The 21,599-nt window shown below is 52.8% G+C and overlaps 2 protein-coding genes across 8 annotated transcripts; one reads left to right on the top strand and one right to left on the bottom strand.

Moving 5' to 3' along the window:
• Positions 1–2,204: 2,204 nt before the first annotated feature.
• Positions 2,205–11,659, bottom strand: ZNF319 (zinc finger protein 319). Of its 4 annotated transcripts, none has more exons than XM_037877663.2 (3): positions 11,546–11,659; positions 9,850–9,942; positions 2,205–6,354 (listed from the first exon to the last, which is right to left on the bottom strand). In XM_037877663.2, exon 3 carries the CDS (start codon positions 6,054–6,056, stop codon positions 4,413–4,415), a length of 1,644 nt encoding a protein of 547 aa, XP_037733591.1. In that variant the 5' UTR covers positions 6,057–6,354; positions 9,850–9,942; positions 11,546–11,659; the 3' UTR covers positions 2,205–4,412. The 4 variants fall into 4 exon arrangements, with proteins under 4 accessions (XP_037733591.1, XP_037733590.1, XP_037733589.1 ...); XM_037877662.2 differs by lacking the exon at positions 11,546–11,659 and adding an exon at positions 10,473–10,765 and having other exon boundaries at positions 9,850–10,007; XM_037877661.2 differs by lacking the exon at positions 11,546–11,659 and adding an exon at positions 10,473–10,765.
• USB1 (U6 snRNA biogenesis phosphodiesterase 1) lies at positions 11,133–21,224 on the top strand. 4 transcript variants are annotated; one of them, XM_043526286.1, is made up of 7 exons: positions 11,133–11,365; positions 13,500–13,654; positions 16,044–16,227; positions 16,857–16,910; positions 17,773–17,878; positions 19,120–19,203; positions 19,562–21,224. In XM_043526286.1, the coding sequence occupies exons 2-7, from the start codon at positions 13,501–13,503 to the stop codon at positions 19,664–19,666; spliced, it is 687 nt and encodes a 228-aa protein (XP_043382221.1). In that variant the 5' UTR covers positions 11,133–11,365; position 13,500; the 3' UTR covers positions 19,667–21,224. The 4 variants fall into 4 exon arrangements, with proteins under 4 accessions (XP_043382221.1, XP_037733595.1, XP_037733593.1 ...); XM_037877667.1 differs by lacking the exon at positions 11,133–11,365 and adding an exon at positions 11,529–11,659; XM_037877665.2 differs by lacking the exon at positions 11,133–11,365 and adding an exon at positions 11,727–12,106.
• The last annotated feature ends 375 nt before the right edge of the window (positions 21,225–21,599 follow it).

Below are 21,599 nucleotides of genomic sequence, written 5' to 3'. Positions count from 1 at the left end.
CCTTGCTGCAGATCAAGCCCATTACTTCTTGTCCTACCTGCAGCGGACACAGAGAACAACTGGTCACCATCCTCTTTACAGCGGCCCTTAACATATCTGAAGACTCAAATCCCTCCTCAGTCCTTCAAGACTAAACATGCCCAGTTTGTTTAACCTTTCTTCATATGTCAGGTTTTCTGAACAGTTTATCATTTTTGTTGCTCTCCCCTGGACTCTTTCCAATTTGTCCACGTCTTTCCTAAAGTGTGGTGCCCAGACCTGGACAGAGTGCTCCAGCTGGGGCCTAACCATTGCCGAGTAGAACGGGGACAGTTACCTCCTTGTCTTACACATGAGACTCCTGTTAGCGTACCCCAGAATGAAATCAGCCTTTTTTGCAGCTGCATCACACTGTTGACTCATTCGATGCATGATGTGCTATAACCCCCAGATCCTTTCCTACAGTACTGTCACCTCTCCCATTTACCAACTATTAGGGCTCCTGGGATGCATCTGCCCTACCTCGGAGAGCTGGGTAACAGCCCTGGGTGTGACTGGACCTGAGAAATGCATGCCTCTAGCTTGCAGGGTTGCAGCTACGAACTGCATTTCCACAGACAGACTGGACATAGATTCAAGAGATCTTGGGCCTGGTTCTGTTACACTAAGACCCTTTTATGGTGCTCTGGCTTAAAATGGGTGGAAATGAGTAGCCCCCTTGCAAAGGGCCTCCCCAGCCACTACTGAACAAGTCTAACATTCCTGTAACACTGGCATCAGGGGCAGGCCTCTGATGCGTATTACCAGCTATTTACTTCACAAACGAAGAGTCTCTGGCAACTACAGTCATACATCAGCATCCTCCATCCCTTAAATGTGTAAATAAGCATTCCCTTCTCAGAAAAGGGCCAGATCTCTCAACTACGCAATACAAGCCATCCTCTCCATCCCCTTCCAGTTCACCACCAATCATCCCTGCTTTGGGGACTAGCTTAGAAATAACTCACACAGCAGGAAAGACAGAACTGCTGTCTTCTGCCACTGCTGAGTTCAGCTGCCCACTCCAGCACTGAGCAGCCAGGGTACCAGCTACACGCTGGGCTGCCTAGCTCCCTGCTCCCGCCCTCAACAGTTCAGCAGCTCATAGATTTCCTGGCTGGAGCAGACAGCTAACACGGCATGAGAGAGCACCAGAGCCAGCGGGGAATGCAACGAGGGTTCACATACTTCTAAACTGGCTACAAAAACCAGGGAGAGGTACTGAGCTGAGAACAGATCCTTCGCATCCAGAGCTAGCTGGTGCTCTGAAGCGGATGGGACAGAGACCAGAGTGGGCGGAGAGGAAGAGGGGAAACTCTCTCATTAATAAAAGTAGGACTGCCGAGATGCAACAGGAGTGGAGCCTTTATATCGGAAAATAATTTATCTCCCTACTTGAAAGGGGTTAGGAGACTGTAGATGCCACACTGCTGCCACCTATACATTCATATCCGCCTCTACAGCACCCCTCGTATCTCTTGTGGAGGGTGTGGTATTTGCCACCCATAATAAATCTATTGTTTGCTGTTTAACTACAGTAGAACCTCATTCATCCACTTTTTGGTCTCTCCATAGCCAAGTTTAATACAGTAGCTGGCAGAGCACTAAGAATCATAGAATCTCAGGGTTGGAAGGGCCCTCAGGAGGTCATCTAGTCCCACCCCCTGCTCAAAGCAGGGCCAATCCCCAATTTTTGCCCCAGATCCCTAAATGGCCCCCTCAAGGACTGAACTCACAACCCTGGGTTTAGCAGGCCAATGCTCAAACCCCTGAGCTCTCCCTCCCCATAAGAGCAAGGTCTGCTCCCCTATCTCGGTGGTGCAGTTTACTGCAGAACATTTACCTGTAGGTTCTGAACTATCAATGCTTCTGGCTGTCAAAACAAAACGAGGGAGGACACTGGGAGCCATTCTTGATTTTTAATTTTAAGTGGGTTTATCATCTTATGAGCCAATCCACCAGCGTTGGTGGTTCCCAATGGATGTCCCAAAAGCATTAGTGCAAAACGCTCTGCAGCGGGAACAAAAATAGTCTCTATAGCCAAGTGTATTGCATGTCGAACAATTTGGTTCTTTAGTTCTCCCCCCACATCCTGAATTTCAATTTCCATTAGCAATGTCCCCTCCAATGCCACCTTTCCCTGACTCCCCCAATCTGACCCACTTATAAAGACAACCTGAACAAGATTAGCTTTTCTTGTTTGTGTTTCAGTTTTACTCCTGTAGTTAAGGATACACTGAACTCTATATATTAACATCAAAAACCAGCTACCTAGAACTGAATCTCTCTTTTTAAAGATCCAAAATGACATCAAATTAAACTATACAGGATTTCTTTTAATGAATATTAACAAACTGCTTTAAAAAAAAAAAAGCAAAATGGAAAATAAACGCAGACAGAAAACTTGGTAGAAGTCGGTTCTACATCTCTGAGGCAGCGTGAAATACGAAGAGCACTGACTGAGTCACTCCTCCTGAGGTGCCAGAGGTTCATTTAAACGCCTTAAAGCTGCTCGTGAGGAAAACTCGGCCCTGCTGGGACCTGTTCCTTCAACTGTTCCAGCCCCCTGTGGAAATAAGCTCTGGTCCTCTTTACGGTGCTGGAAGTGGACACGGAGTGGGGGATCCTTTGAGAGAAAACAGGTATGACTTAACCTTTTACAGGGTTAATGTGGGTTTCTGTCACCCACAATGGAACTGCTTTTGTGGCCCTATCCATTTGGGCAGCATGCAGGTAGTCTGACCACCATTGCTCTCACTAGTTACAACCAGTGTGCCCCGAATTCAAACACTAGCCAGCCAAGCTGGTGGCAAGGAAAGGATTTTGGGTAATGCAGCAGGCACTCCTCTGGCCTAGGAAGTGCCAAACTTTAGTTGAAGAACCCTTGGTCGTGAGAAGCCAACAACATTCTGTAAATGACAGCTTTTGGGGCTGGATCAGCCCTGTCAATGGGAAAACAGAGGATGGTGACTTTTTTTTTTAAAATGGTTCCTGGCTGCAATATAAAGATGCAATTCCCATGAAGGATACAGGTGGGATAAGGGGCCAACAAGAGGGGCCCACAGGCACTCCCAGAAAGAAAAACGTTCATCCCTGACCCTCTGCTAACCTGCCCTTCCCAAGAAGCCAATTACACAGGAGAGAATGAATTCTCCCCTACTCACTGTCTGATCGGAATAAAAAGGTCATGCCCCAAAAGATCACAATTTAATGCCACAGAATTTGGGAGGTTCAATTACAATCCCAAATCCTCAAACTCATTTCTAGACAAACTTCTCTTTTGCTGATTTTTTTTCAAGTTGTATTTTAAGAGTAGTGTTTTCCCTATCCCGTAGTGTTTTACTGCTGATCCCACTCAGAGACCTCTCGCTTTCAGGACAGAGCCCCCTGAGGCTGGGATCGTATGCCCCTCCAAGTGCGTCATTGAGTAGCACTATGAGAGAAGGGCTTGCTTTGGCAGCAGTTTTAAGTCTTAATAGCAGAGCTATGCCTCAAGACAGCTGAACTCTTAGGAAATTCAGAGACTCTCCCCAGGTGAGCAGCTTGCAAACTTAAGGTTCTCAGCCAATTATAGAACCAGGAGTACTGGAGATCTAGAGGATTGACCTAGCCAACTTCTCCAAATACCGTCCAGCACTCATGTAACCCTTAGACTGCATCAGAGTTACTGGGGGTCAGGTGAGAGGGAAAGGATCCTTTGCAGACTTCTACAGCCAGCAAAGACTGGAAAAGCAGCAATGGACTTAGTACATTTGGAGCACAGCAGTCCTGATGCTGTTCCCTCCTGCTCACTCTAGCGAGAGGAATGTCTGGGGAGCTCCAAGGGCCATTTGGTCAACCAGTGCTACCGGCTCAAAACTGCCTTTAAGCAACTCAACTGTATTTGGACTAACAAGCAGGAAGGCTCCCAAAATGGAAGCCTGCTGTTTCACTGCCTGGGGGAGAAAGTCGTGCCTGGGTCTGGCTTGTTCCTGAGCCTCTGTGAAGGCCAGGGACAGTCAGCCGGCTCTCTCAGGGAAACTCGTTACTAGGTGGTGTGTGTAAAGGGCTACAGTCCCCGGGGGCGGCTGAGCAGAGACCTGCAAACTCACGTCCCTTTGAACTGCCGGTGCAGTGTGAACTACAATCCAGAAAAGGACAAGCAGGTACGGGATTTGCTTCCACTATTTCCTCCCCTTCTCCTCCACTCCTCTGGATTCTTCACATACTGTCCAGCAGATCAGTAAGACACTAATACAGGTGGAATAGAACAAAGAGGCCAGAGCACTGTCAGCCAGGCCAGCAGCCCATCTCCCACTGCCCCACCTGGGTACGGGTATCGATCCTGTATGCTCAGGGAAGGGACGCGGGCGGGCGAGGAGGTTGGCATGCACCCCGGAGCCTGCCGAGGAGGCTCAGGGCAAGCAGGCCGCCACCTGGTACGCCCCCTCCGCGGTGTGCTGGACGCTGTGCTCCTGCAGCAAGCCCAAGTCCAGGAACCGCTCCCCGCACCACATGCACTTGTACTGCTGCTCCCGGGCGTGCACGCCGTGGTGCTTGTTGAGGTGCTCGCGCTGCTTGAAGGCCTTCTCGCACGACGGGCACTTGTACGGCTTCTCGCCCGTGTGCACGCGCCGGTGCCGCTGCAGGTCCGAGGCGTACTTGAACCGCTTCTCGCAGTCGGGGCACTTGAGGGGCTTCTCGCGCACCGGGTCGCAGCGGTGCTGCACGAACTCCGAGGAGGAGAAGAAGCGTCTCTCGCACAGCGTGCACTTGAGCGGCTTCTCGGCGCAGTGCGACAGCTGGTGCTTCTGGAGGGCAGAGGCCCTCTTGTAGGACTTGTTGCACACGGTGCACTTGAAAGGCCGCTCGGCGTTCTGCACGCACTTGTGCCGCAGCAGCTCCGAGGACTGGTTGAAGCCCTTCTGGCACACGTTGCACTTGAACAGGTTCTCTATGCCGTGCACGTGCTGGTGATAGACCAGGTGCGAGGGCTGCACGAAGCCCTTCTCGCACAGGTTGCACTTGAAGGGCTCCTCCGCCTTGTGGGTGCGGCGGTGGCGCATGAGCGCGTACTGCTGCTTGAAGCTCATCTGGCAGAGGTCGCACTTGAAGGGGCGCTCCTCGCTGTGCGTGCGCTCGTGCTGCCGCAGGTCGGAGGGGCGCTTGAAGGACTTGTGGCACTCGCCGCAGCGGAAGGGGCGCTCCCCGCTGGGCGTGCACGGGTGGTGCAACAGCTCCGAGGACTCCTTGAAGTGCAGCTCGCAGACGCTGCACTTGAAGAGGTGCTCGCCCGAGTGCGCGTACATGTGGCGCACCAGGTGCGAGCGGTGCTTGAAGGTCTTCTCGCACACCGTGCACTTGTACGGCCGCTCCGAGCTGTGGGTCCGCTTGTGGTGCACCAGGTGCGACGACTGACTGAAGCTCTTGTCGCACAGGGTGCATTTGTAAGGCTTCTCTCCGGTGTGGATGCGCTCGTGCCGCGAGAGCTCGGACAGGTGCTTGAAGGTCTTCTGGCAAATGGAGCAGCTGTACGGCTTCTCCAGCGAGTCGAGGGCCTGGGAGGGCTCCGCCTCGGGCGGCTTGTAGGTCTTCTCACAGATGGAGCACTTCACGGCGCTGCCGTTGTGGACGTTGTGGTGCTGCGCGAGGGAGGTCAGCAGGGAGAAGCCCATCTTGCAGACCCCACACACGAAGGGCTTCTGCTCCACCTGGATGCACTGGTGCTCAAGCAGATCAGTAGCCTGGTGGAAGATCTTCAGACACTGAGTGCACTGGAAGGAGCGGTCGTGCCCTGGCAGGCACTGGTGCTCATGGGGGTTGGACAGGTGAGTAAGGTCGTGGCCGCACACACCGCATTTGTGGGATGGCTCCCCAGCCTGGATCGGAGGGTGCTGGTGATGCTGCGGATTGGGGTCTGGTTGGAGCAGGATGCCGTAGACCGCGCAGCCCAGAGGGTTCTCAGCAGTGCTCGAAGGGATCGAGTGCTCTGGGAGTGCTGCTGTCCCGGCGTGATGTTGTTGCTGCTGTGGTTGCTGCTGCTGCCAGCTTTCTGACATGCTTGGGAAAAAAAAATGGGGTTTTAGCAGACACAGCTTCAGCTTTTCGGTCGAGGGGAGCAATTGAGAAGATACTGATTCCCAGCAGCTGGTCCTCAACTGGGGGTGGGGAATCCAGCCCACGCTCTAGATCTCAGGATCAAATGAAAAGCACTCCCTTTCGCAAGTTTTTTGGGTAAACTAAATGGAAACCAGAAGCAAAAAAAAAAGCGTCTTGAAGACAACAGGAGGCCCTTGTCCGTGTTGACCCAATGCACTCACGTTGGCAAAGGTGAGGAACACACTCCAAGGAACAATTCTGCAAGGAAAGAAGACAGCTCACATCAGTTCCCACAGGTAAGCAAGACAACTGTGTGTTCAACCCTTTAACCCACGGCTCAGACTAAAAATAATCTATTATACCTATTCTATCCAAGCCACACTTACGCAGAAAAGGGGGAAAACTAACTGAACCAGGAGGAACACATACAGTCTAGGCCAAGTTTACCTAGGACCAGAAGGGACCAAGTCCTGCCCTGACAGCCACACTCCCATTAGACAGACTTTGTCCTAAGGACTAGCAGCCTTGTTTTTTAGCTCCCTGCATTTTCAATCAAGTGTGGTGGCCCAGAAAGGGAGGCATGTATACATGTGGCTGTTTCAGTTTACAGAGAGTCTGGGGATTCTTTTGTCCCCATTTGGGGCTCAGATTGAGACTATCTAATGACCTGTCACCACCTCTTTCCTAAATTCTCAGCAGAGAAAACTATGTAGTCAACTGGATTTAATCAACATTTCAATTTCAAATCCCCATGCATTCACTTGTTATGAAACCATTGGCTAGAGATAGCAAAAGTGGATTGCTCGCCAAAAGACAAGCCCGACCTTTCTAATTATTTCATGTAAACCTCACTCAAGAAGACATACAGACCCTACTCCGACTAAAAATACTGTCCTCCACAAACCCATATGAAAAAATAACTGCACAGGAGCGTGACAGGATCTGCTGGGGTTCAACACACCTACTAAAACCAAAATGTTGTCTCACTGTTGTGCAGTCCAAGGGGGTAGATACACACTGCTGTATGCTAAGAGCCAATCAAGTTTTACACTGAAATATAACATCACAAGCAGAGTCCACTCTGATCCAGTTAGGACTGGTTGAGTAGCAAAGGCTCACTGGGGGAAACAGTCTCTGATATTTCAGGATTTACTTCCAATCCCCAACTTTGTTAGTGTACCTGACACCACAGCTGTAGAAATGAAACAGCCTCTCTAAAGAGGGGATTGAAGTGAATAAGATTTCTTCTTATTTTGAGACTAGGAAGAACAAGAAGGCTCCAGGGGAACAACTACTCTGCTTATGATGGGCCACACGACATTAACCCGTGAGACTAGAGCAAAGGCCTACTTACAGACAGATCACAGTACCCAAAAAAGTGTTTGTAGCCATATAGGTCTTTTAGCGAACGTGGCCAGAGTACATAATGTGATTGGTTGGTTACAGAGACTGCCAAACCGCTGAAGGGAGGATCACTGGAGCCTACAAACTTGTGCATAATTTACTCATTGCCCCCAATGAAAGGTATCACATTTTCTGCCTCACAAAGACGACTCAACCAGAATTGTAACCCTTCCCGACGCATAACATGGGACTAAGAAAATTTACCTGCTAGTAAGAAGACAATCTATTACAGATACAAGAGAAAGATAGTGAGGTAACAGCGAGGCCCAGGAGCAGGCCAATCCCCTGGCAAGAATTCCAACACCACCTCTTGGGAAGAAGGAGGGTACCGATATTCCTACTGGACCTCTATCCCAGGCCCTGCTCAAAAGCTCCATCTTTCATATTAGTTTCCCATTAACAGGCGACTTTGGATTCAGCAGAAACTGATGGCTTAGTCTCCCACTCATTGCTGCAACTGTCTCAAACATCAGTGGCAAGTGGCAAAAAAACAATCCAAAACTTCAGCTAGCCCACCATGGCATTCAGCTCAGATTGAGCTGCACTATTTTGGTACTCAATAGGATGCTGCACTAACCAATTTGCCTTTACAACATTATATTTAATGGTGCACTATTCAGAGAAGCCACCAAACTCCTCAGGGCTGGCAGCTTCACTGGGATCTCCCGTTCCAATCCTGCACATTCCACCCTATCCCCAGCTTTAATTTAGAACTATTTGTACTAAAAGAATATCTGCAGTTACACTAGCTGGAATAAGACTTTAAGAATAGATAATCTCATGTTTCAGGGCATAAGCCAACCACTAACTGCCCAGGAAGAAGAAGAAAAACTTCCCCTGTGGGCAGGTTTAATCTATAGTTAGTTGTTATGCAGTCTGATAGATAAGCAGAGACCGCACTCTGAACTATGGCCTGATGCAGTATGGAAACGGCTAGGTAACACCCAAACAAACAAAGCCGTTAGGAATACCAACCTGGGTATATTGATATAAACAAACAAGTTAATGCAGATGTTCAGTCTGGCTCATCCCTTGGTGGGACACAGAAAATGACGACACTTTAATACAGGGGTGGCCAACCTGCGGCTCCGGAGCCAGATGCGGCTCTTCAGAAGTTAATATGCGGCTCCTTGTATAGGCACTGACTCCGGGGCTGGAGCTACAGGCGCCAACTTCCCAATGCGCCGGGGCGTGCTCACTGCTCAACCCCTGGCTCTGCCCCCAATCCACCCCTTCCTGCCCCCTCCCCTGAGCTTGCCATGCCCTTGCTCTCCCACACCCCCCCCCCCCCGAGCCTCCTGCATGCCATGAAACCATTGATCAGCGGGGAAGGCGCTGAAAGCGGGGGTGGGGGGTGGGGGGCGACTGATATGGGGGTTGCTGACATATTACTGTGGCTCTTTGGCAATGTCCATTGGTAAATTCTGGCTCCCTCTCAGGCTCAGGTTGGCCACCCCTGCTTAAATAAGAGTGTCAGAATGAAAGAGGTACTCTCAAGCTGCAGAAGAGGCCTGCAATGTAGCCATCTCAAACATAATCTGGCCCTTCTGCACAATAATCTGCACCTTCTGAGCATCATTTCTCTTGCCTTTTTGTTATGAACCTATTTGTGTTCTGATCCCCACCTCTCCATTTCAGGCCCAGCTTCACTTCCCGATCAGCCTCCAGGTCACAATCACAGCACCAAGTCCAACTAACTAACACATCACAAAGAGAAGAGTAACTCCAGAGTGCAGGCCAGCAGTGGAGGCTACATGCAAGAGAGTAGGGCTCAGAATCCAACCCACATAGATTCACAGCAGCAAGGGGCATAGAGGAAATCACAGCACAGGCCTGTGCGTTAATTAAATGGTCTGTTCCCGCAGGTTTACTCCAGCACAAGTGTTCCTCTGAGTTTCCTGGCGTTTGTCATCTGCAGCCTACCCTTAATGTTAATATGCTTATTAAATATATTTAACAATTCCCAGGAGAAGATACAGCTAGATCTTCAGACGAAACCAAGCACCCTCAGCTGCTACTTGTTTCTCAAAGACATCTTTACCTTTTTACCCTACAATCTAGTAAGCTACCCCACACTCAGCCCTCTATTCAGCTTTCACCCTGGTGGGATCAAGGGAAACCCAGTGCTGACTAGAACAAACTACACCGTTATGTTATGGAGAACTCACAAGATAGTTAAAATATGTAAAGAGAAGCAGGAAATGCTACAAATACCCCACTGAAAGTCCTCTTTGTAATGAGCGTAGAGACATGACAGGAAATAAAGCCTCCCCCTCCATGCCATTCATATTACACCCCCGTCCAACCAGACCTTAAGGTGAGACATCCAAACCACGAAGTTTAACTTACAGATCAAAAAAAGAACGTGTTTCCTTTACTTGGAAGTAAAAACCCTCCTCTTTCCAGACCGTGTCCTACGTGTGAAGCTGGGGACATTTCCAGCTGAGAGGAACAAAAAATGCAGGGGAAGGGGAAGGGAGAGACATGAGACAAATCTGGGAGTAGAGCTGGGGAGGAGGGAGGAAATAAACAAAAACAGACCTAATTAAATAACTGGACTGTCTCAAGGAGGAACCGCTCCCGGGGTGGGAGGAGGAGGAGGAGCGGTAGGGCGCCCCCGGGGACAGGCTGGCCCCGAAGAAGCGGGTCGCGGAACCCCACAGCCCCCAGCGCTGGCTGGGGTCGGGAGGGCCGGGGACACCCCCAGGATTTGGGACACGGCCCCCTGGAGAGGGGAGCGGCGGGGATCCCCCAGCGACAGCGGAGGGAGCGGGGCAGGGGAAGCCCCGCCGGGGAAGAGGGGAACACGGGCTACGGGCAGCCCCACCGTGCCGGGGACCCTCCAGCACTCGGGGCGCGGAAGCCCCAGGTCCGGGGGGGAAGCCCCCGGCAGTGGGGGCGGGGAGGCCCCAGGTCCGGCGGGGGGGGTGGGGGACGCCGCCCGGCCCCGGCGCTCCCGGCTCCCCGCTCACCTGCAGGCCGGGCCCGGCGGGGGTGGGGCGGCCTGTGTCAGCCCGGCTCCGTCCCGGGGGCCGCGGCCTGCGGGCTCCTCCCGATCCCCGAGCTGGCGTAGCGGCCGCGGCCGGCGGCGCAACCCGGAGAACGGGGGCCGAGGCGGGGCCGCGGCGGAGGAGGCGGAGGCCAGGCGGGCAGCCGGCGGCTCGGCGCTGGGGGGGTCCCGCTGCCGGGTGGGGCCCGCTCGACTCTGGGCGGCGGCTGCGAGCCCCGGGATGGAGGGAGTCGGAGGAGGCGGGGCCGAGGGAGGGACCGGGGGGGGCGTGGGGGGGGGGTGCGCCCTGCCGGACCGCGGGGGGAACCGCGCGCCCACACTGCCCCCTGCCGGGCCGCGACGGGAACTTCTGGGGGCCGCTTACCCCGGGCACCGAGGGGCGGGGAGAGGGGGGGCTGATGCCCCCGGGCAGGCTGGGGGTGGGGGGGCTGGGGCAGTGCTGCCCCGCATGGACGGGGCAGGGGACATTCTGGGGAGGGCTTGGCCGCGACAAAGACACCCGGATTGCAGGGGTCCAGAGGGGGGGTGCAGCGATCCGAGCCCCAGGTCATCGGCCTGAGACGGCCCCTCCCCGCACCCCCTGTAAACGGGGCGCCGGAGGCTGGCCCCTGCTGTCCCGTAAAGCTCGCAGGTCACTCATGAGCCTCCCCACTCCGGTGCCCACTCGCGGCTGCACGCGTCCGGCTGCGGGGTCGGCCTGGATTCCTCGCTCCACGCAGGAGTGCGGGGCTCCCGGGGGGCGGGGGGGGTGCCACTGGCGAGCTGCCCTCGGGGTGCCCGGGAAAGAGCCTCCATCCCGGGAGCTGCTCGTGCGCAGCACCCCGCCCCAGGCGCAGCAGGCAGCAGCAGCCCGGGGTGAGCGGGCGGATGAGACCAGGGCGGGGGGGATGGAAGTTAATTCCTTCGCTCGCTGAAGAAGCCGGCAGAGAGGACCCGGTTCCTGCTCCCAGCCCCGTGACTGCTTCCGCGCCCAGGCCCAAGCCTCTTGCCCCCCGCATGCTCCGCTGGGGCAGGGGAAAGCCCGGGTCCACCCACCGGGGATCCGGAGTCCTGCTCTACACGCTCCGGCATAGGAGCCGCCCCTAGGAAGCGCAGCCCCGGTCCTCCAGCCACCCCGCCGGCTCCCTGGCGCCTCCAGCCTCCCGCCAGGTCGGGCCCCCCCCCCGCTGGCTTCTCGCCCCCTCTGTGGACTCGCTCCGGCTTCCTGCTCCCCCCCCCGCTCCACGCGAGAGCCTCCCCCGGCGGCCGGGCGCCCCCCCTGCGGCGTCCCTCCGGCCCCGGGAGGGGTTCGCTCGCCCCAGCCAGGCGGGGCCGCGGGAACGGCGCGGCCGGGGCCCCGAGCGCCGGGGGACGCGACACGCTGCCGCACGGAGGCGCCGCGGCGGGGAGGGAGGGAGGCGGCGGCGATCCGGCCCCGGCCCCGGCCCCGGCCCCGGCCCCCATGAGCGGGGCGGCGCTGGTGGGCTACAGCAGCAGCAGCGGCTCGGAGGATGAGTCCGGCGGCTCCCCGCCAGCTGCGGCGGGGCGAGAGGAGGGGGCGGGGGGCGGCTCGGCGCGGGGGGCGGCGACCCACGGAGCCGGCCCCGCCCAGACCAGGTGGGTTTGGGGCCGGGGGGCGGCCTGGCGGAGGGGGGCCCCGGGGCGTGCGGGCCGCAGCTGCTCGCGTCCCCCCCGCTGGGCCTGTTGCTTCGCACGGAAGTTTCGAAGTGGGAGGAAAAGAGGGATCGGGTGGGGCTCGCCCCAGGCCTGACCCGCTGCGTCCTCTGGGCCCGACACAGCTCTGCCCGTGGCCCTCAGCCCAGACCTCCTGGTGTTACTCCTGGAGCCCCCGCTCAGGCTTGTCTACACGGGGTCATAGCCCGAAAGAGCTGATGCTTAATAGCCCAGTCCAGGCCCCCTGAAATCAGGAAGTGCTGCAGGTCTGGACAGAGCACTGGCAGATCTAGGGGCTTGTCTACATGGGGAACTATCGTGAAATAAACTAGAGTTTGAATTTTAAAGTGCAATAGCTGTTATCTCCCCCTGCGGACACAATTATTCTGCACTAAGAGCACCTTTGGCCCATTTAGTTTAACCCACTTTGGAAGATCTGCTCGCTCCCCTCAGTCCTGGCCTGCCGTACCTCCTAATCGAGGCCTGGACTCCCCCTTAACGCAAACACACCCTCACCCAGACCTGTAATGAATGCCCTTTGCTATTTTATTGCTGGATCTCTGCTCGGTGGCCTGCTCTGGTTGTGCTGAATTGTGTAGTGGCTTTTCACTGTCGGTGAGTCGGTTTGACAGGTCGACGTTCAGGGCAGCAGAGTGTTCGGGGACTGTAAGATGTAGGCCTGATGGCAGGGCCGGGTGTTGTCACTTTCCAGTTTGTCAGTGGCAGCCAAAGCTTGGTCGCTGGTGCGTGGCGTTGCATTTGGTAACTGAAGTGTTCTCCTGAATTTAAGTGTTTGAAATACAGCATCATGAAAGTGTCTTCGGGAAAAGCGTGAGTGCAAAGCCTGTTTGGGGAGGAAATAAGAATTGATTGGGGGGTATATTGCCTCTTCCCTTCTCTTTTCCAGGCCTGCAACTGGGCTGTCTGGGATTATCTGTCCTCTGCAAAACCACAAATAATATTAGCAATGGGTAGAGGAGGAGGTGACCTACTGGGCTTCTGAATGCAGTTGGGGCTTTAGGTTTCATAAGGGGAGGATGGGAAGAGGGTTAAAACTGGTAGCACTGATTGCACAGGACCGGGCCAGCCACAGGAACCTAGGGCTAACAGATGGAGGCCCTTGCGTTGAGAGGGGGAACCCTCCCTGGCTCCAGAACTGTATAGAAGCTCTCCTTGCTGGCTGACTTTGGAGGAGTCTAGAACACGTCTGTGCAAATGAGGAAGGATAAGCCGTTGTCCATGGCGCACCTAGCCGAGGACACTTGCCTCTCTCTGGGAGTGGGCCATGCATGGTAATTTCCTCTTCTCCTCTCTCCTCCCCCCAACTCTCCTGCAGCATGCCGACTCCTCGCCTCCCTCTGCCGGACAGTGTCTTAAACATGTTCAAAGACCAGGAAGAGGAGGTCACGGATGACAGCTCCAAGCATGGCGGACGAGTGCGCAACTTCCCCCATGAGCGGGGCAACTGGGCGACTTATGTCTACCTGCCCTGTAGGTAACTTCAGCCCTGTCCCCTCTGTTTCCCGGTATGGGGACAGTGAATGCTGGAGCAGGGGAAGAAGTGGGAGTGCTGGGGAGAGGAGCGCTCTGTTCCAGTATGGGGCTGGTGTTGGCAGGAACAGATGAGGGACAGAGACCCCTGGGAGCATAGGCGCCGACTTCATGGGTGCTCCAGGGCTGGAGCACTTACTGGGAAAAATTAGTGGGTGCTCTGCACACACCGGCAGCCAAGCTCCACGCCCCACCCTGCCCCACCTCACCTCACCTCCGCTTCCTCCCCTGAGCACGCCACGTCACCGCTCCTCTGCCTACCTCCTAGCGCTTGCCGCCACCAAACAGCTGTAGCAAGCTCCGGGAGGGAGGGGGGAGGAGCGGGAACGTGGCGCGCTCGGAGAGGAGGTGGGGCCAGGGCGGGCATTTGGGGAAGGAGTCAGAATAGAGGCAGGGAGGGGGCGGAGTTGGGGCAGGGACTTTGGAGAAGGGGTTGGAATGGGGGTGGGAGGGGGCGGGGCAAAGGTGGGGTCGGGGTGGGGGCAGAGGGGGGGTCAAGCACGCACCGATGGCAGTAAAAGTCGGCACCTATGCCTGGCAGTGGAGTCCTCCATGTGGAATAAGCAGGAAGAACTCGAAATGCTAGGAAATAAACACAACTATGGCCTAGTTGGCATCACAGAGACTTGGTGGGATAATACGCATGACTGGAATATTGGTATAGAAGGATACAGCTTGCTCAGGAAGGACAGGCAGGGAAAAAAGGGAGGAGGTGTTGCCTTATGTATTAAAAATGTACACACTTGGACTGAGGTTGAGATAGAAATAAGACACAGACTTGTTGAAAGTCTCTGGGTAAGGATAAAAGGGGTAAAAAACAAGGGTGATGTCATGGTAGGGGTCTACTACAGACCACCTAACCAGGAAGAAGAGATGAGTGAGGCTTTTTTTAAACAACTAACAAAATCATCCAAATCACAGGACGTGGTGGTGATGGGGGACTTCAACTACTCAGACATCTGTTAGGAAAATAACCCAGCAGGGCACAGATTATCCAACAAGTTCTTGGAACGTATTGGAGACAATTTTTTATTTCAGAAGGTGGAGACAGCTACTGGGGGGAGGCTGGATTTGATTTTGACAAATAGGGAGGAACTGGTTGAGAATTTGAAAGTGGAAGGCAGCTTGGGTGAAAGTGATCATGAAATGGTAGAGTTCCTGATTCTAAGGAATGGTAGGAGGGAAAACAACACAATAAAGACAATGGATTTCAAGAAGGCAGACTTTAGCAAACTCAGGGAATTGGTAGGTAAGATCCTCTGGGAAGCAAGTCTAAGGAGAAAAACAATTGAAGACACTTGGCAGTTTTTCAAAGAGACATTATTAAGGGCAGAAGAGCAAACTATCCCACTACATAGGAAAGACGGGAAGTCTGGCCAGAGACCTCCCTGGCTTAACCAGGAGATCGTCAATGATCTAAAACTCAAAAAAGAGCCCTACAAAAAGTGGAAACTCAGTCAAATTACAAAGGATGAATATAAACAAATAACACAAGTATGTAGGGACAAAATTAGAAAATCCAAGGCACAAAACGAGATCAAACTAGGTAGGGACATAAAAAGAAACAAGAAAACATTCTGCAAATACATTAGAAGCAAGAGGAAGACCAAGGACAGAGTAGGGCCGTTACTCAATGAGGGGGGAAAGACAATAATAGAAAATGTTGAAATGGCAGAGGTGGTTACTGACTTCTTTGTTTCGGTTTTCACCAAGAAGGTTGGTGGCGATTGGATGTCTAACATAGTGAATGCCAGTGAAAATGAGGTAGGATCAGAGTCTAAAATAAGGAAAGAACAAGTCAAAAATTACTTAGACAAGCTAGATGTCTTCAAATCACCAGGCCCTGATGAAATGCATCCTAGAGTACCCAAGGAGCTGACTGAGGAGATATCTGAACCATTAGCAATTATCTTTGCAAAGTCATGGAAGACAGAAGACATTCCAGAAGACTGGAAAAGGGCAAATATAGTGCCCACCTATAAAAAAGGAAATAAGGACAACCCGGGGAATTACAGACCAGTCAGCTTAACTTCTGTACCTGGAAAGATAATGGAGCAAACAATTAATTAAGCAATCAATTTGAAAACACCTAGAAGATAATAAGGTGATAAATAACAGTCAGCATGGATTTGTCAAGAACAAATCATGTCAATTCACCCTGATAGCTTTCTTTGATGGGGGGAAGCAATAGATGTGTTATATCTTGACTTTAGTAAGGCTTCTGATACTGTCTCCCATGACCTTCTCATAAACAAACTAGGGAAATACAACCTAGATGGAGCTATGGGGGAGGGTCAGGCTCTAATCCCGCTACTCTTTTCCCTGGCAGGTGAAATCCAGGAGGAATTGCTGGAGCTGCGGGAGCTCCTCGTTTCCCACGCCCGCAGGTACACGGTGTCGCTCACTGCCATGGAGGACTTCCACGTCAGCCTCTCCCAGAGCGTGGTGCTGCGCTACCATTGGATAAACCCCTTAGTCCAGTCCCTCAAGGAACACGTAGCCTCCTTCTACAGGTAGGAGCAGCAGAACCCTGGAGGCGCACTCCCCGCGCGGCCCTCTCTCCTCGGGTCACTCCAGCCATTCCTAACCTCTCAGCCTGCTCTGACTCTGGGACTCCTCGCGATTCCCCCTGACGGGCTGTGGATCCCGGTTAATCCAGTGTCTGCTCTCGAGACCCCTATGCAGGGGGCTAGATCCTGCCCCATTGAAATCAACGGGAGTTTTTGCTTGGACTTGAATGGGTGCAGAATCTGGCACCAGATTAGTCTGGCGAGCAGGCCAAGGGGCTCTGGGGTGAGGAGCAGTGACAGTGTTGTATTGTCTTGTAAATTTCTTACCAAAGGTCTCTCCTGAGTTCAGTGCTAACAGCTGGCTTGGAGACCCCCTGGACACAGCCTCATGCTGTTTTAATGGCTAGGCTTGAGAAGTGCACAGCAAGAGTGGAACCTAAGGGGGGGTAATGCCTGATCCAACCCCCAGGGAGCTTCAGTTTGGATGGATTCACCCTTGCTAGAAACAGGCCTTTGCCCATGCGCTTGGCCAGCAAGAGGGAAGCCCGGCTGCAGCAGCTTAATGGCGGGGCACTTTGCATCTCCTCCTTTGTTTCTTTCCCTAGTTGAATTGCTGCTTTCCCCTATTTCAGGTTCTTCTGTACGGCCAGCCAGGTTAAGGTGTATACCAACCAGCGCAAAACCAGGTGAGTGAGTAGCACAGCACCCTGCCCTTTTCGAGAGCACTGGGGAGTAGGGGAAAGCTGGCACTAGGAGGGGTGGATGGGGCGTGGTTCATGCTGTGTGCAGACCCCTTGATCAGCGCTAAGCAGCTTGGTAGCTGTGTGGGATCATATCCATTTGTCCCAAAAACCTGCTGCTGTCGGTTTTCATAGCCGTCCTCCCAGTTCCCCCCATCACTTCCAGACTGGTAGCCCAAAATATATTGATAAATCCAGTTATCTGACTGGGTCGGTTCATGGCAGCTCATTGAGCTGGTACCTTTGCCTGGTGGTTTCACCCTGCACAGCAGAACCGCAGCTCTCATTCAAAAAAATAATGCAAGTCTCTAGCCCTTTTAGCTGCAAAGGTGACTTCAGTGCAGCCCGTCCAGTGACATCTGCCTGAGTCTGCAGACAGCCTGAAACAATAGCCCTGACAGAAGAAAGAGCTGTCCCAGTCATCTCAGTTGTGTGTTAACTCTGAAGCCTAACGACAGTGATTTAAAATGTTGAGATTGTTAACTGTTTCATTGCTGAACAAAGCACATGAAAAAGGAGGACCATCAAACTAGGAAAATTTGCTGACTCCACTGTGAGTGCTGGCTTGTGTTGGTGTCATGAACGGGTGGAACTTGGATAGCCGGTGGAGTTTAGGAGAGCTCCACTACTTTCTTCCCCTCAGTCTGACATATGACCCCGGGAAAGGATGGGGACTTGGTTGCCCTTAGAAACCTGCCCAAATTCATAGGGGACTCCAAGGTAGGGTAGTAACACGGCTCTTCCAGTGCGACAAAAGTTTGCTCGGAGGATCTTCCTGCACTCCATCTTTCTCCTTGTCGGTGCGCAGGACCTTTGTGGGCATGGAGGTCTCGTGTGGGCATTCTCAGTTGCTGGAGCTGGTCTCGGAGGTGGATAAAGTTATGGAGGAGTTTGATCTCCCAACGTTCTACAAGGTAATGGTTTGGCTCTTGTCTTCTCCCTCTTCTCTGCCTGTCCAAAACTTCAAAGGGAGGCCAGAGCTCTTAGCTGCCTCCCTGGCTTTAATATAGAGGCGGTGGGAACAAGTTCATAAGGGGCTTGAACTTCAGATGCAGCAAATAAAAGGGAGTGGGAAAACATATCACAACGTGAACTCGCCTCCTGCTTCTGTCCTCTCTCCACTTCTGCCCCTTCCAAGGGGGATCCTGGTTTGTCTGCTCCCATGTCGCTCATTTATCCTGTTTTCCCACTGGTGGCCATGCTGGTCATTAATTACTGCCTGCAATAGCACCAAGCGCTCAAGGCCCTGTGCAGGGCATTTCCTGGCAGTCAGAGGCTGACTGGATCAAGGGCCTGAGGTCACTCACTGTCAGTAATGCCTGGAGGTCGGTATTGCCAAATGAGAATGGGGCTAGCACAAGCCTGTCACTTCACGGTCCCATCCCACCCGGGACTGTAGTGATTTTTATTCATTACCGTCCAATGGCCCTTCTGTGAAATGCGTTTCCCGAGTCTGAGCCCCATTCCCAGGGGACAGGGGGACATGTCACAGAAACCACCACCAAAACTGGCACCTTGTTGGCAGGAGAATGGCCTAGGGTTGTATGGGCCATGGAGGGTCCTGCCTCGGTCATCTTTGAGCCGCATTGGCAGGTCACTATGCAGGAAGCTAGCGCTGATGCTGCCCGTTCTGTGAACAGTCGCCTGAGCTGCCAATCCAGCATCTTTCACTGAGCCTAAATTCACTTACAGGGTTTGGGGGTTTTATTAAATAAACTCTGATCTCTGAGTCTATGGACTGAATTGTGTGCTTGCTTCTGGCTCAGAAGTATCAAACAACTTCTCAGATCTGTATCTGTGTAGGAGGTGTTTTTCCACACGTTATGAATACATCTTGCAAAGCTGAGAGACGCTAGGCAGGGAAAGCCAGTCTTTGCTATTGATACCAGAGGTAGGCGGACTGGGAGCCAGGATTCATGGTATCTAATCTCCTCCCTGATACTGACTCGCCTTGGGTCCCTATCTGTAAAGTAGAGATGATGATGCTTACCTATTTCACAGTGGATTGTGGGGCTTCACACACGTAAAGCGCTCTGAGATCCTGGGTGGTGGGACCTTGCAGGGCTGAGTTACACCAGCTCTCTGACTTTGCAGCCACCTTGCACTGAGCTGCTGTTCCATCGCTCTGTCTGAGCTTCTGTATCTCTCTGTACAGAACCCATCGTTCCATATCAGCCTGGCCTGGTGTGCCGGGGACCTGACTGACAAGCTGGAAGGGCAGTGCCTCAAGGAGCTTCAGGTAACTCCCCATGCAGCTGTCTACTGGGATTGGGGAGGGGGGAACAAGTAACACACCAGCCAGGTGTCTCCGGAGATGAGGAGGGATTCAGGTAACTTCCCAGCCTTCAGGTGACTGAATTGTAAACCGTAGAGAGATGAGGGAAGAGAACTTTTTAGGTGGGAGTTTGAGTTTAATTCCGCTTCTCTAAGGTGGTTTCCTTATGAGCTGCCTGGGAAGCCTGAAGACCTCCAGCTGCTACCTCTTCATAAGGAGAGCCATGGTCTGTGTGCTGTGAGTGACTGACTTGATGTGCGGGCAGCCCCCTGAGCTCACACACAGTGACGCTTCCCTTATGGGCCCTGGGTATGTTTTCCAGGAGATTGTGGATGGGTTTGAGGACTCCACGTTCCTGCTGCGATTCCAGTGGGATCAGATCCGCTGCAGATCTGGGAACAAGTTCTTCTCCTTCCCTTTGAGGTAGGAGACGGAAAGCCACGCACTCCAGCGGCTCCAACGCCTCTGCTAACTGTTGGACGGTTTGGAGTTTCACATGCATGCCGAGTTGCTCTTCTCAGCTCATCAGCCTAGGGAGGTTTGTAGCCTCAAGCCAGGCTGCTTTTGTTTGAAGCCGCTGGCCCTAGATGTGTGTATATGTGAGGCTGTTAGGTTATTGTGCTGTGTAGACTGCCATCAACATAGGCAGTTCTAGGCTACCTGTGGTTGCCAGATGTACTGACGTTTTAAGCTGTAGTCGCCTTCTAGTGCAGAGGCGAGGGAGGTTGCTAAGGGGGGGAGTGTTACACAGCTGGAAATTGCACTGCATTGCTAAGGGGATCTAGAGCATAGTTACTGTCCTGAGCTCTGAGTCCTTAGCTATTAACTGCAAGATCCAGGGGTGCAGAGTTAGGTCCTTCTCTCTGCCTACAGCTGCCTGGGGACCAGTCCCCTTATGAAGCTCCTCCTCCCCGATGCCTTTATTGCCACACTGGAGAAATTGAGCATCAAATCCTCAGTCCTTGCAAGTCCAGGTGGGATTAAATCTGGCAAAGCGGAGGAAGGCCCTTGACTTTCAGGGCTAAGCAGCCTAACTCCAGTTTGGGACTAGTGGAACGTGTTCAGTTTAAACGGATCCACAGAGAGACTTTGTGGAAGAGAAGAGCAGCAGGGCCCCAATTTTTAAGAGAATTTTAAAAGGCACAGGGCAGGATTTTATCTTAAATAGGAGGCTTGTCATACTGCCACAGGCCCAAAAGAGGGCAGTGTTGGTTTTCCCAAGTGAACTGGCTAGCAATAAGGGTATTTGGCAGCCCTCTGATCATACCCAAGTTCAGAATTACCTGCTGTTGTTTAGCTTAATTTGGGCAAGCCAAGAACATCGGTCTCCAGGGCGGGGCGCACCTTGCACCAGAACTAACTCCACTTTCAAATGAATCAAGCCAACTGGGTCCTGTAATGACAGCCCTGGACTGTGAACTGAACTTCAGCTCCTGAAGAGATCCTGTGCAGACTTACTTTCCTGCCCTTGACAGGTGCTTTAGCCTCTCAGGCATTCTGGAGAGGGCAGGCAAGTGCTGCCCGGTATCCATCATTCCATAGTTGTCTGCCAGAAGAACCTGAGGCTTTTGTTTCATTTCAAACCCTGGATTCTAGTTGCCATAAAGTTGTTTTCCTGGTATATTCTGGACCTGTAGGGCGTGATTCTCAGAAGTGCTCCCCTTGACTTCAAAGGAAATTGTGGGTATTGAGTGCTTCTGAGAATCAGCCCCTCCGTGGCCCTTCCCTCCAGTGAGATAGCAGGGGGGTGGTGTCACTGGCCAACGTGGCTTCGAGAGAGACCAATGTCACAGGGGTTTCATTGCCATTTAAAATCGTGTTAAGAAGTCCTTTATGTTTATCAGCTTCTTATCTGCAATATTTGCTTTAAAACATTCTTAATGGATTCCCTGGATGGGTTTGTAGGGGCCAGGAGATGAAATTCGCTGTTTTAAAATTTTGTATTAAATATATATATAAATAAAACCTTCTATTTCTGCCTCTGGTCCCTGTGTCTGTGTTTTCATACAGACTGAAATCTAACTGTTCTAGCATGTATTCATTTTCTTCGCAGCCGGTAATCTGACTGTCTTGAGAGCTCAGTTCTGTCAAAGGTTACTTCAGTCTATGCAGCCTTGCACTGAGTTAATTCTGTATGGTCCATGGAGTTTAAGGGTAAGATCTTGAGATCAATGGAAATTTTGATTCTAGTGGGGCCAGGATTTCACCCCAAGTGCGCAGTTATACCAGCAGCCTTTAGCAGGAAACACTTCAACTCTCTTTCCTCCCTGAAAAATAATCCAGGTATCAGGATCTACCAGCTGTTCCCAAACAGCGATGTCTTGAGAAATCACGCTCTGTCACTATTCGTCATTATTAGG

This window comes from Chelonia mydas, chromosome 12 (assembly GCF_015237465.2).
Source record: "Chelonia mydas isolate rCheMyd1 chromosome 12, rCheMyd1.pri.v2, whole genome shotgun sequence".
NCBI classification, from domain to species: domain Eukaryota; kingdom Metazoa; phylum Chordata; order Testudines; family Cheloniidae; genus Chelonia; species Chelonia mydas.
This window is presented reverse-complemented; position numbering and strand designations above follow the sequence as displayed.

Coding starts and splice junctions, on each gene's coding strand:
- ZNF319 (XM_037877663.2), bottom strand. CDS start 6,056: ATGTCAGAAAGCTGGCAGCAGCAGCAACCACAGCAGCAACAACATCAC.
- USB1 (XM_037877665.2), top strand. CDS start 11,952: ATGAGCGGGGCGGCGCTGGTGGGCTACAGCAGCAGCAGCGGCTCGGAG. Junction 16,228..16,856: donor CACGTAGCCTCCTTCTACAG/GTAGGAGCAGCA, acceptor CCCCTATTTCAG/GTTCTTCTGTACGGCCAGCC. Junction 17,879..19,119: donor ATCTCCCAACGTTCTACAAG/GTAATGGTTTGG, acceptor CTCTCTGTACAG/AACCCATCGTTCCATATCAG.